Here is a 17,426-nt window from a genome sequence, read left to right on the forward strand (position 1 = left end):
TGCACCTGCCGCCGCGCCCGCCGCGGGCTGTGAGCGGAGCGGGTCCATGCAGCCTGGTGGTGGCTGTCATGGTCACGTGCAACTCGGACGGGTGGTTTGGGAGCGGGTGGTGAACAAGCCAGCCCCAGCTAGCCAGATATCTCAAAGCCCCATGCTACGTAACACAATGTCGATAGAACAAAATGGAATTCCCTTGTTTTCGTCTTCCGGGCGCCCTTTGGCAAGAGAAGGAGAAAGGTCTGGCCGTCCGCCGTCTGGTCCAGCACGGCTCCGCTTCCCGCTCCGCCGGCCGTACCACTCAAGCAGCCCTCTGCTTACCGCTCCAGCCGTCGTTGGTCCAGAATTAAAGTAGTTGTTCTTAATAAGCGCCGTGTTTGAGTATCAAAGTAACGCGCAAGATATAAGATAAAGGCCGTTATGATGTCCCTAACTTATAGCAAAGAATCAAGCCTTGTGAAGACGCTCAAGCAGGCAGCAACCACCTACATATCCGTATCAGTCAACGTGCGAGGTTCACGGTGCGAGGTTCACGGTGCGTGGGAAGCATGCTTACCTCAAGCTGCAACTCCTTGTCCTTGTTGTTGTTCACCTCCTCTTGGATGACCTGGCCCAGGTTAGCTCCTATGCCTCCCGAGCCGCCGGCGCGTCGGGCGAACGGCCACTGTGAGTATTCAGCCAGCAGCTCGTCGACTTGGGCAAAGGCCCGTTCCCGCGCCTCGTGGCCCAGTGTTGACAACGCATTCTCAAGAACGTTGGCTGCATAAGCCGCGCAAACCATGGCAATGGTACGGATGTACCTAAAGTCCATCTCTTCGGGAAGGAACTGGCTTGGGGGGAGGACGACGGTTCGGTTCGTAAGAAGGTTGCGGACACGGCGCCGGATCTCGTCCTTTGCGCCGCCGTCGGCGACGGGATGGGTGGCCATGTCGAAGAGGAGGAAGTTGCGTTTCTCGGTCCGGAGGATGCCCTTGTCAACGAGGCCCTTGGCCAGGCGCTCGCGGACCTGTTTGAGCTGGTAGCCAATCTTCATGAGGTTCCATGTCTCGCCTGCGTTTGGGGACAGGTGTCAGCGTGCCGTGCATCGCAGCGTCTGGAGGCAGGCTTACCGCTCATGAGGTCAATCCAAGAGGCCACACTCATCTTCTCGCTCGACTTCATCATCTTCAACGCCTCGTCCAATAGCACCTCGCCGGTGAGCGTGTCGTCTATAACCTCGATGACGCGATCCGCGAGGGGGAAGCGCCGCCGCGACGAGTCCTTTTGCATGCTTACGCGACCCCTGAAGGCCAGCTCTATGACGATGCACCCGCGGAGGGCGTAGGAGATGTTGTCGTTCCAGAAGGAGAGGTAACCCTGGCCGAGCAGATGTCAGTCGCGTCCCTCCTTAGGCAGCCTTCGGGCGTGGGAGCCCACCTGCTTGTCCTTCAGCCCCATGAGCAGAACCTCCTCCATGAGCGTGAGCTTGGGCTGCTTGCTCCGCTCGGCGCTCTCGCTGATGTCTCGTGGGTCGTAGGCAATCTTGTGGCCATTCTCGGCGCTCTCGTAGGAGGTCCCGGGGCCCTCGTCGTTGCGCCGCGGCACTGGCGAGCTCACGCGGCTGCCGTCGTTGTCGGTGTCGCCATTTGCGCCCGCGCCTGCGCCTGCGCCTCGTCGGCGCGTCAAGCCTGAAGCTGAGGTGGCCATCCGCAGTGCGACTGTGGAAAGGTGTCGTGCCCGGTGTCGGTGTTGGGTCTAGGTCTGAGCTCGGCGCCCGCCGCACAGGGATACTGCGAGGGTTCGGCGTCCAAGGGTCGACAGGGCTCGGCACGGGAAGCGCACACGGGGCGTTACAGCCAGATCGCAGCAGGAGATTTCGCAGGGCACCGGAAGGGTCTGACGTGGTGGGGTGTTGCGCGTGTGCGCGGCGTACGGAATGTGCATTTACTACGGGCGGCCGCTGGCCCAGAGTGAAATAACTGGCTTGGCGAGGACGAAGGACCAACCCTGCCGCGCGGGCGGCGTTTCACGCAGCACGCCATGTACCCACGTTGCAAGAGCGGCACAACCAAAACAAAGCAGCTTTACCGGAGCATGGTCGTCTTCTAATCCATAGTACAGAGGCTCAGGAAATCAGAGCTGATAGCTTTGTACAAGCAAATGCCCACTCCGCAATTCTCCAGCCACCACATTCCTCCTCCCGGTCCAGTCCTCATTTAATCAATTATTTCGCTGTGGATTCAATCAGCCAACCAAACTCCACCTTGCTGTTGTCCGAGAAACTTACCATCGGGCTGGCTGAGGATGTACTCCACTGCCTTGTCAACTGCTCGGAGTCAGTAAATCTCGTTCCGGAAGTGATCGCCACCACTTAGCATGTGCATGCGAGTGCTTTCACGGCGGGCGCGTTAAGGCTGCGGGGCGTGTGGGCTCAGACGTACCGCTGTGAATCTGGTCGGCGTCCTTGTCGGGTATCTCGATGCTGAACTCCTCCTCAATGGCCATAACCACCTCAACGGTGTCCAGGCTGTCCAGACCGAGGTCGTTGGAGAAGTGGGAAGTGGGCGACAACTAGATTGGGTGAGCATTGGGGCACAGCGCAGCAGAGAGGTCGTCAGCTACCTTAGACGCGTCCTGGACCTGTGCCGCGCATTAGCTTGATCCGAGGCATGCCGCAGTGGACGCTCGCAGCCCACATACCTTGTCAAAGTTCTTCAGGAGGTCCAGTATCCGGCCCTGGACCTCGTCCTGGTTGAGAGCGCCACCGGCAGAGTAGCAACGGACGGCCTGGAAGCACACAGCGGGGAGCTGCTGTCTGGACTGGGCGCGGAGGGCAGGGACGGCCGGGCGGGCAATTGGAGCTTGCCAGCGGGCGGCAGAGCGGGCAGCACCGCGGGCGGAGCGAAGGATGGCGGTCCTGAACATGGCGGCGGATGGACGTGCGGGTGCTGTCTGGCGAGATGGGGGTGGGTGTTGCGGTACGCGGCGATGAGGCACTTCGCAAAATCAACGACGAGTCGGGACGGGCTTAGAGCTTGGGCGCCGTCATGGTCACGTGCATTGCCTGCCTCGCCCTTGGATGGTCGCCATGCCCCGGCGAGCAGCCTTGAAAGGCGCGAACTGCTTGTCTGTCTGACCAGCGACTCCTTTGGGACTCTGTAGACCGCACCCTTCTCCTTGCACTGGAAGCAGCTGTTACCGGCCTGAGGCATCCATTCATTGACGTTACAGACCTTGGCCGACAGCGAATCAGATCGAGCCCATTGACCTTACAGAACCGCCACGCCGGCAACGTCAAAGTGCCGCTCAACACCACAACTCTCCTCTCCGCTCTCCCCGCACCCACCACGCCCACCATGGCAAGCACGAGGCCAATGACTATGTTGGCTCGCGCCCGGCCGACCACGCAGCTGCTGCGTGCGTCCAACACCCCCGCGACCGCCCTGTTTTTCTCGACCAGCACGCCGCGCGCCGCGCTTCCCTCCGGACCGCCACCCTCGGGATTTCGCCTGCCGACCCCAAAGCGCTGGGACCAGGGTGCTGAGAGCTCTCTAGACAAGGCTGGAAAGTACTTCCTCCTGACCGAGATGATGCGCGGCATGTACGTCGTGCTGGAGCAGTTTTTCCGCGCGCCGTAAGCTCCCTTGCCCCCAGGCTCTGCCCATAATGCCCGTACCCGCCATCGTGCAAAGCGTCTCGCATACTGAGACGTGCAATCCATCCAGGTACACCATCTACTACCCCTTCGAGAAGGGCCCCATCTCCCCGCGTTTCCGTGGCGAGCACGCCTTGCGCCGCTACCCGACCGGTGAGGAGCGCTGCATTGCCTGCAAGTTGTGCGAGGCCATCTGCCCGGCCCAGGCCATTACCATCGAGGCCGAAGAGCGTGAGGATGGAAGCAGGCGCACTACCAGATACGACATCGATATGACCAAGTGCATCTATTGTGGCTTCTGCCAGGAGAGCTGCCCCGTCGACGCTATTGTCGAATGTACGTACACCACTCCGTTCCCTTCTACCCAACCTCTAGAGGCTATGTTTATTCCAGCGAAACGGAAATCCCGAGACTGTATACTCACAATATTGTAGCACCTAACGCCGAGTATGCGACCGAGACAAGAGAGGAGCTCCTCTACAACAAGGAGAAGCTGCTGTCAAACGGTGACAAGTGGGAGCCTGAGCTGGCTGCCGTAGCGAGGGCTGATGCTCCCTACAGGTGAGACGAGAGCTAAGACATGGCATATTTGAGGAAGAGTGGAGGAAAGGATATCACTAGGATGTACATACACTGTAGCATCAGGGCCGCCATTACGGCAACAATTTCTTTTATTCTTCATACTTTACTGCGTTAGTAAACAAATAGTCTATTTTCTCGGCTAAGACCTTGCTGGAACTCGTCCCTTCACTATTGTATTGCGGCCATGTCTGGTCGGCCCATCCAGTAATCGATATCCATCTTCAGAAGCTCTTTGTCGATTGCAAAACGTTGGCAGACCTGACCCGATCTGTGCAGCTGGCGCACACACCAAGGAGACCATGGTCGCCATGTGAGGTCTATCTGCTTCCAAAAGTTCACAGCACATAATTGGCTGCGTTCATCGTATGGATTTTTCATTTGGCAAAGTCGCTATTGACTTGAACGGCATCTGCAGGCCCATTCACATTACCAATGTATGCAGTACCCCATATGTACTCCTATCCATGCCCAGACCTCTGAACGCCGAGGAATCCCATCCTAAACGTGACTGCGCCATGGCTTAATTCCCGGTCCAAAACTTTTCTTTCACTTATTTGGTCTTGCTTCTGAAACTACCTTCGAACCCAGGTCTAGCCTTCTTCTTGCCCGCCTTGAGTTTGTTGGCCTTTTTGCCGGGCTTGGTGCCCTTTTGCTCACGTCTTTTCCGCAGGTTTTCCTCACGCTTCCTTTGACGCATTTCCTTGCCTTTCTCGACATTCTCACGGCGTTCAGTCCATTCCTGTTCGCTCTTCTTTTTCTGTTTCTCAGACCGCTTCAGTGTCTTCTTGAGCAGGTTCGGATCATCCCTGATCTTTTCCCCGTGGGTCTTCTTCTTGGCATTCAACCAGGAATCCTTGGATTCGATATCCTTGCGCTTGTCCTCGTCAAGACCGGCGAGACGCTGCTTCTTCCTCTCCACTGCTTCGAGGGCCGTCTTGGCGTCCGATCTGCCCTTCTTCTTTTTGGCGTCGACCAGGTTTGATGCGGATGAGTCCATTTGCTGACCATCGTCAAAGGTGATGCGACCAAAGGAGAAATTGTTTTCCTGCTCCATAGGCGAGAAGATATCAGGTGTGCCGGGTGAGCCAGAGCCGCGGAGACGAGCCAGCTCTACCTCGGCTGCTTTTCGCTGCTCGTCCTCTTTGGCCTGTTTGCGTATCTCCTTCTTCCGTGTGCGTCTCTCTTCCTCCTTGCGTCTCCGTGCCTCCATAAGCTCCTGACGATTGCGGGCGGGCTTACCGTCTATACCGTCCGCCTTGCGTTTTGCGCGAAGAGTTTCTATCTTCGCGTGTAGGCGTGCCTTGAGCACTTCTGGATCAACTTGCGGCATTTTGATCTTGCCGGCCTTGTTTTTGAGATTCTTCAAGCTCCCGGATGAAGTAGGTGGAATAATTGAGGATGAAGAGGAGGCAGAGGGGATCGCGGATGACGCCGGAGACTCGGGTGTAGGGGAGGGGGTGGCAGAAGTCCACGAGTTGTCATCCTTGGCAGCTTCCACCATACCACTGACATCGACTTTGTCGATTTCGTCATCTCCAGACATTCCATCGTCCGACTCGGCGTCAGAGGCCTCTTCGGCTGCCGGGGCAAGGGCGTCGACATTCGCCTCCTTCTCGACATCCATTTGGTCGGCGTCAGGGTTCGGGGTCTTGATTAGGGGGGCGTCCTGGTGCTGCTTCTTGGTCTGGGCCTTCTCCTTCTGCTTCTCCTTCTTTTTCTGCCTTCTGTCATCTATCTTCTTTTGCTTCTCCTCTCTCTGCTGCCGGGTCTCCTCGTCCTCTTCTTCGGCATCCTTGTCCTTTGCAGCGGCTGCGTCGTCCAGCCTCTGCTTCTTCACATCCTTCGGCTTCAAGCCCTCGCGCGGCTTCTCCCTGCCCGGAGCATTCAGGTCGGAGAGGTCGTCGCTGTCGTCATCACCATCAAGCGCCCGCTTGCGCTTGCGCTCGTTCTCGTCCATGACGTCTTTGGCGGACTGGATGTTGGTCGGGTCAAGCTTTGCGCGCTTAGCAGCCTTCTTCTGGGCTTTGGATTGCTTCTTGCGCTGCCATTGGTCCTGCAAACGACGTCTTAGCAGGTGAGGGAGCCGGCTCAGCGGTCAAACATACACTCGTGTCCTGAGCATAGTACTGCTTTGCGGGAATGAGAGACATCAGGCCCTCAAAGGCCTGGGCGTGGCTCTGCAGACGTTCCTGGGAGGCGGACGCATCAGCGGGTCTGCACGAAGGCAGCGGGGCGGCGAGGAGGGCTCACCTCGAGGTCGTCGGCCATGGCGGGAATGCACGCAAGCGACACGCTGACGATAGACCGGGGCTCGCAGGGCGGTCGGACGGGTTGCGGTGTTGAGGCGGGCCTGGGGTTGCGGGCTCACGAAGTTATGCAGTGCGCGGAAATCTTGGCCTGCGCGCTCGCAAAAATCGCCGGGCCCGTGCGCGGGGTGGGCCCGGCGACTGGCCAGTGGCACACGACACCACACGCCCGCCAATAATAATGGCGACGGCTCTGCGTGGGACTGGGGCCCGTGGCCGCTCATGCGCCACACGGGCAGCGTTGTCGCGCGTCGCCACGGTGCGCCTGGGCAACGCGCAAGCACCAACTGCTCAGCCTCCCCTGCCACCATCAAGGCAGGCACCATCGGGCGCCGGCGGAGCTCCACCCACCTGCTTCTGCTACGTACTGTGCTCTTAAGCCTCAGACCCGCCCACTTCCGCATCCGCTGTGATTTCTTACGCCTCCCGGCCTCTCCGCCCTGCTTGTTTACGCGCCGCCCATCGGCATCGGAGCATGACCGCGGCCGTCGAGGCGAAGTCGTTGTCCGCGCTGACGACTCTTGCCTCAAACCCGCCGCGCTACCCGCGCAATCCCACCCACGAGAGGCATGAGCCGCTGGTGCTCTACATCGAGCGGGTTCCCGGCAGCAAAGGCGAGTGCTCCTGCCCACGCGGGCGGTTGCGGGTGAGCTGACGTCAAGCAGATGTCTTCCTGACCCCGATGAAACCCCGGGAGAAGGTCGTGACTGCGGAGGATGTCCAGAGCTCACTGTACTATCTGCACTTCGACGCCCCCGAGGACGATGAATTCAAGGCCTATGCCCTAGACCCCGACCCGCCCGCGAAAGACTCAACGCCCATCATCCGGAAGCCGGTGCGGAGGCCCCTGCCCTCCCTCCCGCCTGACGCTCCCGTGCCCGCCCTTTCCGCCTCGGATTCCATCAAGAGGAAGCCTGTGCTACCGACTCCCCCGTTGTCCATCAAGATAGATTCCGAGAACCTGGACAGTGCCCAGCCTCATCAGCCCGTCCAGCCGACGATCCCCTCCGGCCCCATTTCCCACCGCCGTGGGCGTTCGACTGAGTTGCCGGGCCTGCAACAGGAGAACCTAAGGCCTTCCCCGCCCAACCGTCGATGGTCCGCTCAGCCGCCCGCGCGGGCACCTTCGCCGCGGAAGCCCAAGGCTGAGCTTCCCTTTTGGATGCAGGACCAGCCCAGACGGCGGAAAAGCCCCGCGAGAGAGCCCGAATCGCCGTACTCAAGCAAGCCTAGCCTCGAGGGACGGCCGGAATCCGGCCTCTTCTCTCCCGGGGCGGTCGAGTCTGGTCAGAGTATGTCCTTGACCCTCATTAGGCGCGATCCCGCATCGGGAGCGCAGTGGAACGTTGGCAAAGTCAAGGACCCCCCGGGGTTCGAAATATACTCAGACAACCTCGGGCGCCCTGTCCAGGAAAGAGTGAGGAAGCCAGCCGCCCCGCTGTACATCGACATCAATAATCCCGGCTACTCTAAGTTCCTGTTCAACCCCGACATGTCCTCGCCACGAAGGAGCGAGGACAGTGTGAACTCGCTTCGAAGCGGCCAGGCGGGCTCCAGGAATTCATTCCAAAGCCCGACGCTGCCAACGTCAGTGGACACGACCTTCCGGAGAAGGATGTGGTATGAAGGATCAAGATACACTGCGGACTATTTTGGCCATAAGAAAACCTTGTCCAACGAATCCAACTTGGTCGTTCCCGGAAGCAGTCCATTTGGAGATCGGTCGCCGGTGGAAGAAGTGGATGGTCAAAGGCGCATTGGCATGGGACCGCAAGAGAGAAGGTCAGGCTATCGGGGCTATGTGTTCGAGAGCCCATGGAACGGGAGATGCGAGTTTGTGACTGGTGGCGCCGGAGATTCTTTGAAGGTAAGGCCTTTACGTTTGGGCGGACATGTCAGACCCAAGCCTCCACTCCTGTTGTCTCAAGTGCAAACCTTGCAGTGACCTCTATGCGGTTAGGCGTGTTAACAGACTGTAGTGCCGACACATTCTCCCTGTTACCAACGCTGCAATCCAGTCGCCGGAAGCTGTCACGGTTAGCGAGCTGCGCTTTAACCTCCCTGCTATGCGCGGCCAGTCAACGAACACTGAAGAACGCACGTCCAAGCGCGCGTCGTTTCTTCATCGCAAACAAACCCCATCGGTTTCGTCACTCGGACCTAGTGCGCAGGATATCCTCGGAGGAGTAGCGAACCTGGACTTATCGTTGGGGCTGGAATATGCAGGTGGCGGTTTCGGGGGGAAGCAGGCAAAGCTGGGGAAGTTGATCATCCGAGACGAGGGCCTCAAGATGATGGACCTGGTTGTCGCGGCGAACATGAGTCTATGGTGCAGAGCGTATGAGAAAGTGGAAGCGGCGGGGCGGTCGAGGCACGACCCCCGACACAGTACCATCGATGTGGCTTGAAGGGACCCATGGAGCGACGGCGTAGCCCAGACTTGTCCCAGCACTTTTCTTTTAATTTTGCACAATCCCGCAGCCTTGCAGCCTTGCAGCCTTTCTTTCACTCACCTTCTCTTGCGCAACGCCGACGAGTCTTCTGCGCCCCGCCCGCCTCAACACTTTGTCTGCTCCTCTTCGCAGACCCGCCCGCGCCACGCCCGTGACCTTCCACATACACGTTCATGCGCCTCCCGCATCGCCACCGCAATGCCGCGTCGTGCCATCGGTGTTTCCGGTTTCGACATCGTCGCGCAGAGCGCCATGCAGCTCTGGCGAGTCATCCACCAGGAACCGACGAAATTCCAAGCCGCGCGGTCGCTGTACATCCAGATCTCCAAGGACAAGTTCGACGATGCAGATGACGACCAGTGGGCCATGGCTTTCGAGGCCATCCGCCCTAGCAACGTAAGCCTGAAAGCCTCTGTATCACGTACGCATGCCTTAATCCTGCCGCGCATAGATGAGACACAACCTGAAGGCCGTCAAGATTGTGGTCGTAAGTGACGGATTGTTCGAGCCATATTCTGTGACGACACTTTCGTCGTCCAATCTGGAGAACCCGTACATCCGGGCGCAGCTTGCGCTCGCCAACAACAAGAAGCCGACGACTTCGCGCGTCCCCGTGCTCAGCGGGAACTTCTTCGCCGAGCGGGCTTTTATCAAGGCCCTCTCGAATATCCGAGGAGTCGAGGAAGTCGAGATCGCTGGGCCGATGGAGGCCTCGCTCAAGAAGATGCTAGCCGTGGCCATGACAACCCGGCCCGAGCACAATGTGCGCGAGTGGCGCAACGGCGGAGGGCTGAGGTCGGAGGACGAGATAAGCTGGGGCTCTTGGTCTGCCGCGATGCAACCGACGGGCGAGGCAGAGCAGCCCACTGCTGCTGCATACGATATGAGGCCGTTCTACTCGCAGACTTTCCTCCCTCAACAGCCCATGCAGATTGTCACGGATGCCAGCTTCGACCCAGATCGCGTGCCCTCAGTCATCACTCTGGGGAGCTTCGAGGAGATGGCGGGACCGAGACTCCCCTTGGACGGCAGTTGCAGCTCGTCAAAGCCCGATGGTGGCTTTTTAGTCCCTGTCAAACGAGCCGATGGCCACCTGAGCGAAGGCGGCAGCGGGACGGCTCACAAAAAGGCCAGGTGGCTCTTGTCGCCCTCGGCGAACAGAGGCGCTGTTCGAGGGAAGAAAGCAGGCGCAGACGGCGGCAGTGAGCAGAAGGTCAGACCCGAGGGCAAAGAGGCGGAGAGCGGCCAGATTCCGGAATTTGTCGGTATGTCTCCACAGCCAGTCGGCGCACATGGCGATGCACAGGAGTACGCTGAGGCAGGCGACATGCAGGATGAGGACGATGCCGACGACGAACAGCAGGGCGAGGAAGATGTGGAGACGGAGGACTGGGAGAGGGACGAAGAGGCCATACCTAGTGACGACCCGGACGACGACGACTACCAGGACTGAGGTACGGACGAGACAAGCAACGAACAGGCCAGGACGCGGGTGTTGGGAGATTGGGAGAAATTGGGGGCCGGCTGGTATATTCGGCGGCGACGACTTAGGGTCCGAGTTGCAGCTGGCAGGTTTTCAGCTTGCGGTGGGTTGTGGTGTTGCTGGAGGCAAAGGGCGACCGTGGGAGGTGCAGCGCTCAAAATAGACGTGTGATTGCTGCAGGGGTCTCGTTTGGGGAGGGTCGGTCGAAACAGGCAAGCGGGTCGTGTAGGTTCGCGCGGCAGGGCCAATGAAACGGACATTTGCAGACGCGATGGCGTGGGGCTGCTCGATCGGATGTGGAGGCAGAGGCTAAATATGGGGGCAGGGAATGCAGATACGCGTGGTGGGCGGTCCAAGTAGCAGCTGAGCAATCCGTTGCTAATCTTCAGCAAGCACGGCAGCGGGGGTGCGGCGGCGGCCATGACAAAGCGCGCCGGAACCCTCTCCACGCTGCTCGCGGCCGGCGGTCGCTGCACCATGCAACCCCCCCAGCGGCACGGTCCGACGCCACTTGACGACACTGGCGCTCGGAGCAGCTGTCAGCGCTCGCCAACGGCTATTTTTACGTTGGCCAGTGGCAGCGCTCGTCTACTCCTTCCAGACTTTTCGCTGCGTCGCCCACGTAATCCGCCCGGCCCGTTTGTCATGGCCCTGCCGTCTCGTAGGGCTGCCGCACGGCCGCTGGACTTATGCGGAGCTTACACCACGCTGATAAACAGGGCGTCGTGAGTAAGCAGCACCGCGCCCTCAGGCACGCATGAGGCTCTATGTGTGCCTGCAGCCCGGCACCATGTCCCTTCTTTATATCTGCCCATTGTCCGGGGCATCCTCGCCCTGATCCTCGCTGACAATGGACCATCCGCGCCGGGCCAGCCTCGACGACGACATGCAAGCCTACTTTCACCCTCACGACCACGGCCAATGGTCCGATCCGATGCACGTCGATGCCCAGACTGAAGACATCCCGTGGGACGATGGCGCGTCGAGCTGGTAAGGGGAGCCTACCCCGCCTAGCAGCCCTATACTCACTTCCGCCAGGTGGCTCCCCCAGGACTCTCACGACCAATTCAATCACTTTGCTGCTTTTCCCCCTCAGCCAAGCGGCCCGTGGACCATCGATCAGTACCCGCCCGCCGCCTTCGATTTTCAGGGCGTCCACTTCCACCCAGGTGCCCCCGGGCCCCAGCCTAGCTTTGAGCCCATCGCGAACTCCGCTCCACTGATCCCGCGTGCCGAGCTCGACAGTCTACTGAGCCCGCAGCCGCCTAATCCCGGGCTGGCCTGTCCGGGGCCTCAGGGGAAGCAAAGGGTGCGGCAGCGCATCTCTTCCCCGGCCAAGGCCATCTTGCAGCAGTGGTTCGAGGATCACATAGAGGATCCTTACCTGGAGAGAGAGGACGTTTCGGCGCTGTCTGAAGCCACTGGCCTCACGCCGCGCCAGGTGAGGACTTTTTTCGCGAATGCGAGAGCCCGGAAGCTGCCTGCCCCCCTGCCCGGCCAACAATCCCCACCCGCCCTCTCATCAACGGATGGCGCCAGAGAGGCCAAGGCGTCTGCCGCTCCGAGCAACAAGCCGAAGCAACAATACGCCAGCAGTACGCCTTCAGTCAGGCTGCATCCAGGCGCACGTCCGAGAACTCCGTGCTCAAGCCAGCAAAGCCCGATGCAACGTTATCTGTCCAGCTCTCCCGAAGACGAGGGTGTTTCCGAGGAAGCCCTGCAGCACGCAGCAGCCTCCTGCACGCCCCAGTCGCCAGCTCAGGCGAACACGGACGGTATTGGCCCCGCGCCGCGCAGAAATCCCGATGCCTTTTCCGAGGCAGCAAGCAGCAATTCGTCCAGTTCGTCCCGTGCAAGTATTGATTCGGCAGTGAACCGCGTACCCCGCCGCGGCCGCAAGCGACATCGCGGCTCTTTGCGCCGTAGCAACACGGTGGTCCGCGGACGCATTGATCGGAGCAAAATCTTCCAGTGCACCTTCTGTAACCGCGACTTCGCCCAGAAATACGACTGGCGTCGCCATGAGGAATCCGTACACATTCCGCAGAAGGAGTGGATATGCATGCCTGATGGCCCTGTCCGCACAGACGATGACACTGGATCTCAGTCTTGTGTCTTCTGCGAGCAGCCAAACCCATCTCACGACCACCTCCAGCGTCATAACCACACACCATGCCTGTTGGCTCCGCAGACCTCACGCACCTTCACACGCAAGGACAAGCTGATACAACACCTGGGTCAGGTCCACAAACAGGCCCAGATGTCGGCCACGATGCAAACGTGGTGCCGCCGCGTCTCCCGCAACATCGCCATCGCCTGCGGCATTTGCGGCGTACGTCTCTGCACTTGGAACGAGCGCGTTGAGCACATCTCCGCCCACTTCATCGACGGTCTTGACATGCGCTACTGGCTCGGCGCCCCTGGCGGTGTCATGTCGCTCACGGCACCAGCAACAACCGAACATCACACCCATTACCGCTACGGTCCCTCATCCTCGTCCTCGTCCTCCGCCTCAGCGCCTCAGCCGCCGCCCACCATCGTGGATCCCCTTTTTCCAGCCTACAGCCCACCGCCACGCTCCGCCCACGACCATTCCGCCTCGCACTCGTGCACGTCATGCACCCTCAGCTTCACCCGCTACTCCGACACCGTGTTCCACGAGCGCCAGGCCCACCGCATGTACAAGCCGCGGCCGCAGCCGACCGAAGACGGTGGCAATATCGCAAACGCGCTGCAGCAGCAGTCGCGCGCGGACAACTTTGACCTCGGTGGCCCTGAATCTGCCGTTGGGCAGCGTCGCGGGGGAGGAAGAGGCCCAGTGGCATCGCTGATGCAGCGGCAGCAGCAGCACGCGTCGGCAGACCTTCCCGTGGCTGCGGTGCTGTGGGGCGGCAGCAGCGGGGGCAGCGGGGGCAGGAGCAAGGCTCTGCTGGACGAGGACAGGAAAAGGGGCGAGAGTGGAAAGGGCGCCAAAAGACTGTTCTGGAGAGACGACGCCTGAGTATGGCATTTGGTATAGAGTCGCTACACAAGAGCTATACATTTGGCAAGCAGTGGCGTTGGTTGTTGATCAAAAATTGTTTCGGTATACATCTATCTGTACAGAAGGTTACGGCTGGTTTACTACGGCTACTTTACCGCAGGGAGCATGGCTTTTGGACTAGAGCTGACGTGTACGACACTCAGCAAAGTATTCATTAGATTGGATGGAGTTGGAGGGTTGTTTTGAAGTCGAATCGGCTAGGTTATGATACCCTCGTTTCATGAATGTAGATAAGTGTGCATCGGCTCCTCCCAGCTACCCAATGATATCTGAGTCGGAAGCCAACCGGTTCAAATGGGGAATTCGCCTTGTCATTGTTCATGCCCAAACATCGGCGGGGGGATCGGCACCTCTGCCAACCCCTTTAGCCATTCTCGTGTCATTATTGTCTAAAAATCGGAGTGCTGCGGCGTAACATTGACTACTCAGCTATCGTGATCTACTTCGCCAGGGTATTTCGTTTGATAGGATAGACCATGAAGGATAAAGAGAAGCTTCAGCCGAGCTCAGTCGCCAGTACTCCATTTCCAAATAGCACCTCACCCCTCCCGGCCATAGTGGCTTGGAACTCTCATACCGCATTGCTCATGTGAAGCTGAAAGAAAGGCAAGCCGAATACATTGAAACGCCAGGCGCCCCCAGCCGTCTAGCCAAGACCCCAGATAAATGCACAAAAATTGTGCACAGCCACCACACCAATAGTGTTCACCCATGCAATTAAGGCCAATTAGTCTCCTAGACGCCGGGTCCGCGGCCTTGGGCGTGAGCATTTTGGAACTGCTGTAATAAGCCGAGAACACCGGCACCCTTGACACCACCCACAGCGTCTAGGTCATCTTCATCACCGCCACCGCTGGAGGCATTATGAAGCCAAGATTCACCAAGGTTGCTGTCATCCTCTAGGACCTGCCCAGGCGATAGCACTCGCCTCGCACCAACCGTGCCTGCTTCTACTTCTTCATCCAACTCGTCTAGGTGCCTGGACGGATTGCGGTTTGGATTGTACCGTGAACGGGCGGCAGCATGAGGCGAATGGCGAGTGCTGATGACCGACGGCTGGTGGTGAGGGTCGAGTAGTACGGAACCCATGGGAGAGCCTGGGGCGGCTGCTGCTGCTGTCGACCTCAAGGCTGCCCGTTGACCTCCGCGTCGCGATGCTGGGTTTCGCACACCAGCTGGTCCATGGTCTACCCCAGTCGATGAGCCGGCCAAGGGGTTGAAGGCAGGAGGAAGGTTAAAGTTCGACGCAGTCGGGCCACGGTTACCAGGGTTGCGACTGTATGCTTGCAGGAACCCGTTGATTGAGGCGTCCAACTTTCCATCGTTGGATCTAAACCATTGTTTGCGGTAATTCTCGTGTTGTTGCGCATGAGTGTCTTGGGCAATGTTGTCGGTCTTCTGGAAATCAAAGACTGCGTAAGAGCAAACATGGCCCAGGCCGTCCACGTGAATAGTGAATTCGCGGAAGAAATCGACGATACGCTCGCTGCATTGTGGGAGGCTATACCATAGCACCAGTGGAGTCAGGACCATGCTAAGAAGCTCCTCCAAGAAGATGGCAATCTTCATTTGATAGACCTGAGAAAATTCCCTTCGGACTTCATCAGTGTGCAGCCGATCGCGCCAGGACGCTGGGCAATAGTGAGTGATGGCAATAACTTCTTTGAGAGCGACTTCTGGCTCCATGATGATATCGGCGGGGTTTGTGATTTGATTCCGGGCAGCAGCATATATCGCACTGAGGACGCCAATCCAGAAGAAGACTGGCTTTCCCGGCATGATCTCCAGGCGAGTAATGGTCTCAGGATAAAGTAAGGACCCGAGAACAAGCACCGCAATACCGATGCTGACGACAAAGGCGACGAATTCGCAAAGCTGGTCCGACTTGTTTTTAGGGAACTGATTCAGGTAGCGGTCAGCATATGGGTACGCCAGGTTGCGTCGCTGCTCGAAGAGGTGCCGCAGTTCGTTGAATTCACGGAACTTCCATTCCGCCATCGGCGTGAACATCCGTGAGCCTAGTTGCGAAGGATCCTTTCGAAATTCCTGCTCATTGTCAGAACAATGCTGCCTCTATAGGGCTGTCTGCACTTACGCTGAAGTAGTGGAAGAAGTAGGAAACGACAAAGTAAATGACAGAAACAGGTGCGATTAAAACACTCAAGATGGCTGCCTTCTTGAATCGTTGGTTCAGGCAGTCAATCAAGTTCCGTCTTTCCTTGCTCGTGAGGAACTCGCGGCGGACGTGGCCGTCGGCCGTGAAAACAAACTGCATTACGCAGGTTTCAAGGAGCAGTTCCATGGTTCTTGAAAAGAACTGAATATCCCCAAAGAACGGAAGGGGCACGGTAAGGTTCGGGATATCTTTGTTGAAAAGGGCGATGAGGTAATTATCCCGACGCATAACGCGATTCGCAATGTCGTGGGCGTCCATACGCTGTTTGGAGTTGGCACCAAGTTCTCTCCTATCGGCGGCGGAAATGTTCTCGGCAGTGGTTAAGTTGGCGTCTCGAAGAGCCATGAGCCTGTGAACCACCAGCTGCCATGTCGCAGTCTGTATGTCACTCTCCGGAATGTCGAGAAGGTGCTGATAGAAGGCTCGCATAAGCCAGAGAGGACGAATGCTCAGTGTTACCTGGACAAGCTTGTAGACCCAAACAACGATGAAAACCCATAGGCCGCAGAGCCAGAAGCCGTGGATGCTGCTCCGAATTAACACATGTCGCTTTGGATGATGGAAGTCCGCTTACTTTCTTATTGCATCCTTGACAAAGATGTCCCGAATCGAGTTGCTCTCATGGATCTTCTTGTAGTTGATGCCAAAGAGTAGAATCGTGCAGGTTGTGACGACACAAGCGGTGCGTCTCGGAGTAGGTTAACACTGTGGCTTCAGCAGGGGCTTGGGAGCTTACAGAAGATTGAGATACTGATTCAACAGGATCGACTGCATCCCATGACCCTGATAGTAGGTGTAGACCTCAGTCAAGAAGCGATCAAGGTTATGCACATTCGCCCATCGCCACATGGCCTCTTCCTTGGGGTCAGTGAACACAACACCGTTGGTGCCAAGCTGTGCTCCGAAGTGACGTCGGGAGGGCACAGGCCTAGAGTCGCCGTAAAGACGTTGCTGAGCCCTAGTTGTGTTCCACTGGGTCCTGTTGGCGTGGGTAGATGGGCCAGGAACAGGCGAGGGCAAGCGATCGGGACGAACATGGGTCTGGCGCGGGTGCTCTCGAGGTTGGGCTGCAGAGGGTCTGTCACTATCCAACAGCAACGACTCGGGGACATCGTCATCCTCGTCCATTCGCGCAGCCGGCTGGCGCGACGGAGCAGGCTGCATCCACCTCGGTCGGTTGTGAGTCGTAGCAGGCCGAGGTGCCATACTGCGATTGGTATGGGTGTTGTTGTTCGGCGGAAGGGTGGGGCTACGCGTGGTAATCTGGCTGTCAGCAGCTTCGGCAAGCAGGTGCTCCAAGTCGGTGTCTTGGAAGCGGGCTTCCAGATTCTCCTCGTCCAGGGTGAGGCTGGCGTTGTCATCGCCCTCTGGCCTGTGGGCGCGAGGAGGGTGTTGGGTCAGAGGCTCGTAGGCCGAATTCTCATCCGCAGCGGGCAGGAGCCGCGAAAGAAGGTTGGAGGCCATCATGGCGGGCGGCGCTCGGTCGCTACGAGGTCGCGTGAGACCTCGACATGCGCCGCCGGCAACGAGCGAAGTTGGTGGGAGAGCTACAGGCCGAGCGGTTGCGGTGGCAGCAGGTGCGGCAGGTGCGGCAGCGGGCTGAGGCAAGAGGTTCGGGCGGCGGAAGTAGTGGGGCGGGGAGGTCGAGCTCGCGGGAGAGCTTGTGCCGGCGGTGGAGGCTGCGCGTCTTCAGGCGGGACGTGGTGTGGCGGGTGCAGAGCGGGCGAGCTCGTGACGTGACACGCGCAGGCA

General features: G+C 58.9%; 7 protein-coding genes across 7 annotated transcripts; 4 read left to right on the forward strand and 3 right to left on the reverse strand.

Annotated features, from left to right (window-relative positions):
* Window positions 1-499: 499 nt before the first annotated feature.
* Window positions 500-2,901, reverse strand: VPS74 (Vacuolar protein sorting-associated protein 74; the record flags this gene model as incomplete). The annotated part of the gene is made up of 7 exons (XM_066780719.1): window positions 500-1,047; window positions 1,107-1,353; window positions 1,414-1,634; window positions 2,264-2,302; window positions 2,418-2,547; window positions 2,599-2,616; window positions 2,677-2,901. 7 exons carry the CDS (start codon window positions 2,899-2,901, stop codon window positions 500-502), a joined length of 1,428 nt encoding a protein of 475 aa, XP_066628665.1.
* Window positions 2,902-3,332: 431 nt separating this feature from the next.
* Window positions 3,333-4,196, forward strand: NdufS8 (ndufs8, ubiquinone oxidoreductase 23 kd subunit; the record flags this gene model as incomplete). The annotated part of the gene is made up of 3 exons (XM_066780720.1): window positions 3,333-3,610; window positions 3,702-3,967; window positions 4,066-4,196. 3 exons carry the CDS (start codon window positions 3,333-3,335, stop codon window positions 4,194-4,196), a joined length of 675 nt encoding a protein of 224 aa, XP_066628666.1.
* A 567-nt stretch (window positions 4,197-4,763) lies between these two features.
* Window positions 4,764-6,481, reverse strand: SLS55_009320 (uncharacterized protein; the record flags this gene model as incomplete). The annotated part of the gene is made up of 3 exons (XM_066780721.1): window positions 4,764-6,266; window positions 6,319-6,402; window positions 6,464-6,481. 3 exons carry the CDS (start codon window positions 6,479-6,481, stop codon window positions 4,764-4,766), a joined length of 1,605 nt encoding a protein of 534 aa, XP_066628667.1.
* Window positions 6,482-7,201: 720 nt separating this feature from the next.
* SLS55_009321 (uncharacterized protein) lies at window positions 7,202-8,927 on the forward strand (the record flags this gene model as incomplete). The annotated part of the gene is made up of 2 exons (XM_066780722.1): window positions 7,202-8,386; window positions 8,499-8,927. The coding sequence occupies 2 exons, from the start codon at window positions 7,202-7,204 to the stop codon at window positions 8,925-8,927; spliced, it is 1,614 nt and encodes a 537-aa protein (XP_066628668.1).
* A 243-nt stretch (window positions 8,928-9,170) lies between these two features.
* SLS55_009322 (uncharacterized protein) lies at window positions 9,171-10,425 on the forward strand (the record flags this gene model as incomplete). The annotated part of the gene is made up of 2 exons (XM_066780723.1): window positions 9,171-9,368; window positions 9,424-10,425. 2 exons carry the CDS (start codon window positions 9,171-9,173, stop codon window positions 10,423-10,425), a joined length of 1,200 nt encoding a protein of 399 aa, XP_066628669.1.
* A 964-nt stretch (window positions 10,426-11,389) lies between these two features.
* Window positions 11,390-13,456, forward strand: HMLALPHA2 (homeodomain mating type protein alpha2; the record flags this gene model as incomplete). Its single annotated transcript, XM_066780724.1, has 2 exons — window positions 11,390-11,395; window positions 11,552-13,456. 2 exons carry the CDS (start codon window positions 11,390-11,392, stop codon window positions 13,454-13,456), a joined length of 1,911 nt encoding a protein of 636 aa, XP_066628670.1.
* Window positions 13,457-14,233: 777 nt separating this feature from the next.
* ATG9 (autophagy protein atg9) lies at window positions 14,234-17,141 on the reverse strand (the record flags this gene model as incomplete). Its single annotated transcript, XM_066780725.1, has 4 exons — window positions 14,234-15,544; window positions 15,594-16,200; window positions 16,249-16,362; window positions 16,411-17,141. 4 exons carry the CDS (start codon window positions 17,139-17,141, stop codon window positions 14,234-14,236), a joined length of 2,763 nt encoding a protein of 920 aa, XP_066628671.1.
* Window positions 17,142-17,426: the final 285 nt, after the last annotated feature.

This window comes from Diplodia seriata, assembly GCF_021436955.1.
Source record: "Diplodia seriata strain FDS-637 chromosome Unknown scaffold_10, whole genome shotgun sequence".
NCBI lineage: Eukaryota > Fungi > Ascomycota > Dothideomycetes > Botryosphaeriales > Botryosphaeriaceae > Diplodia > Diplodia seriata.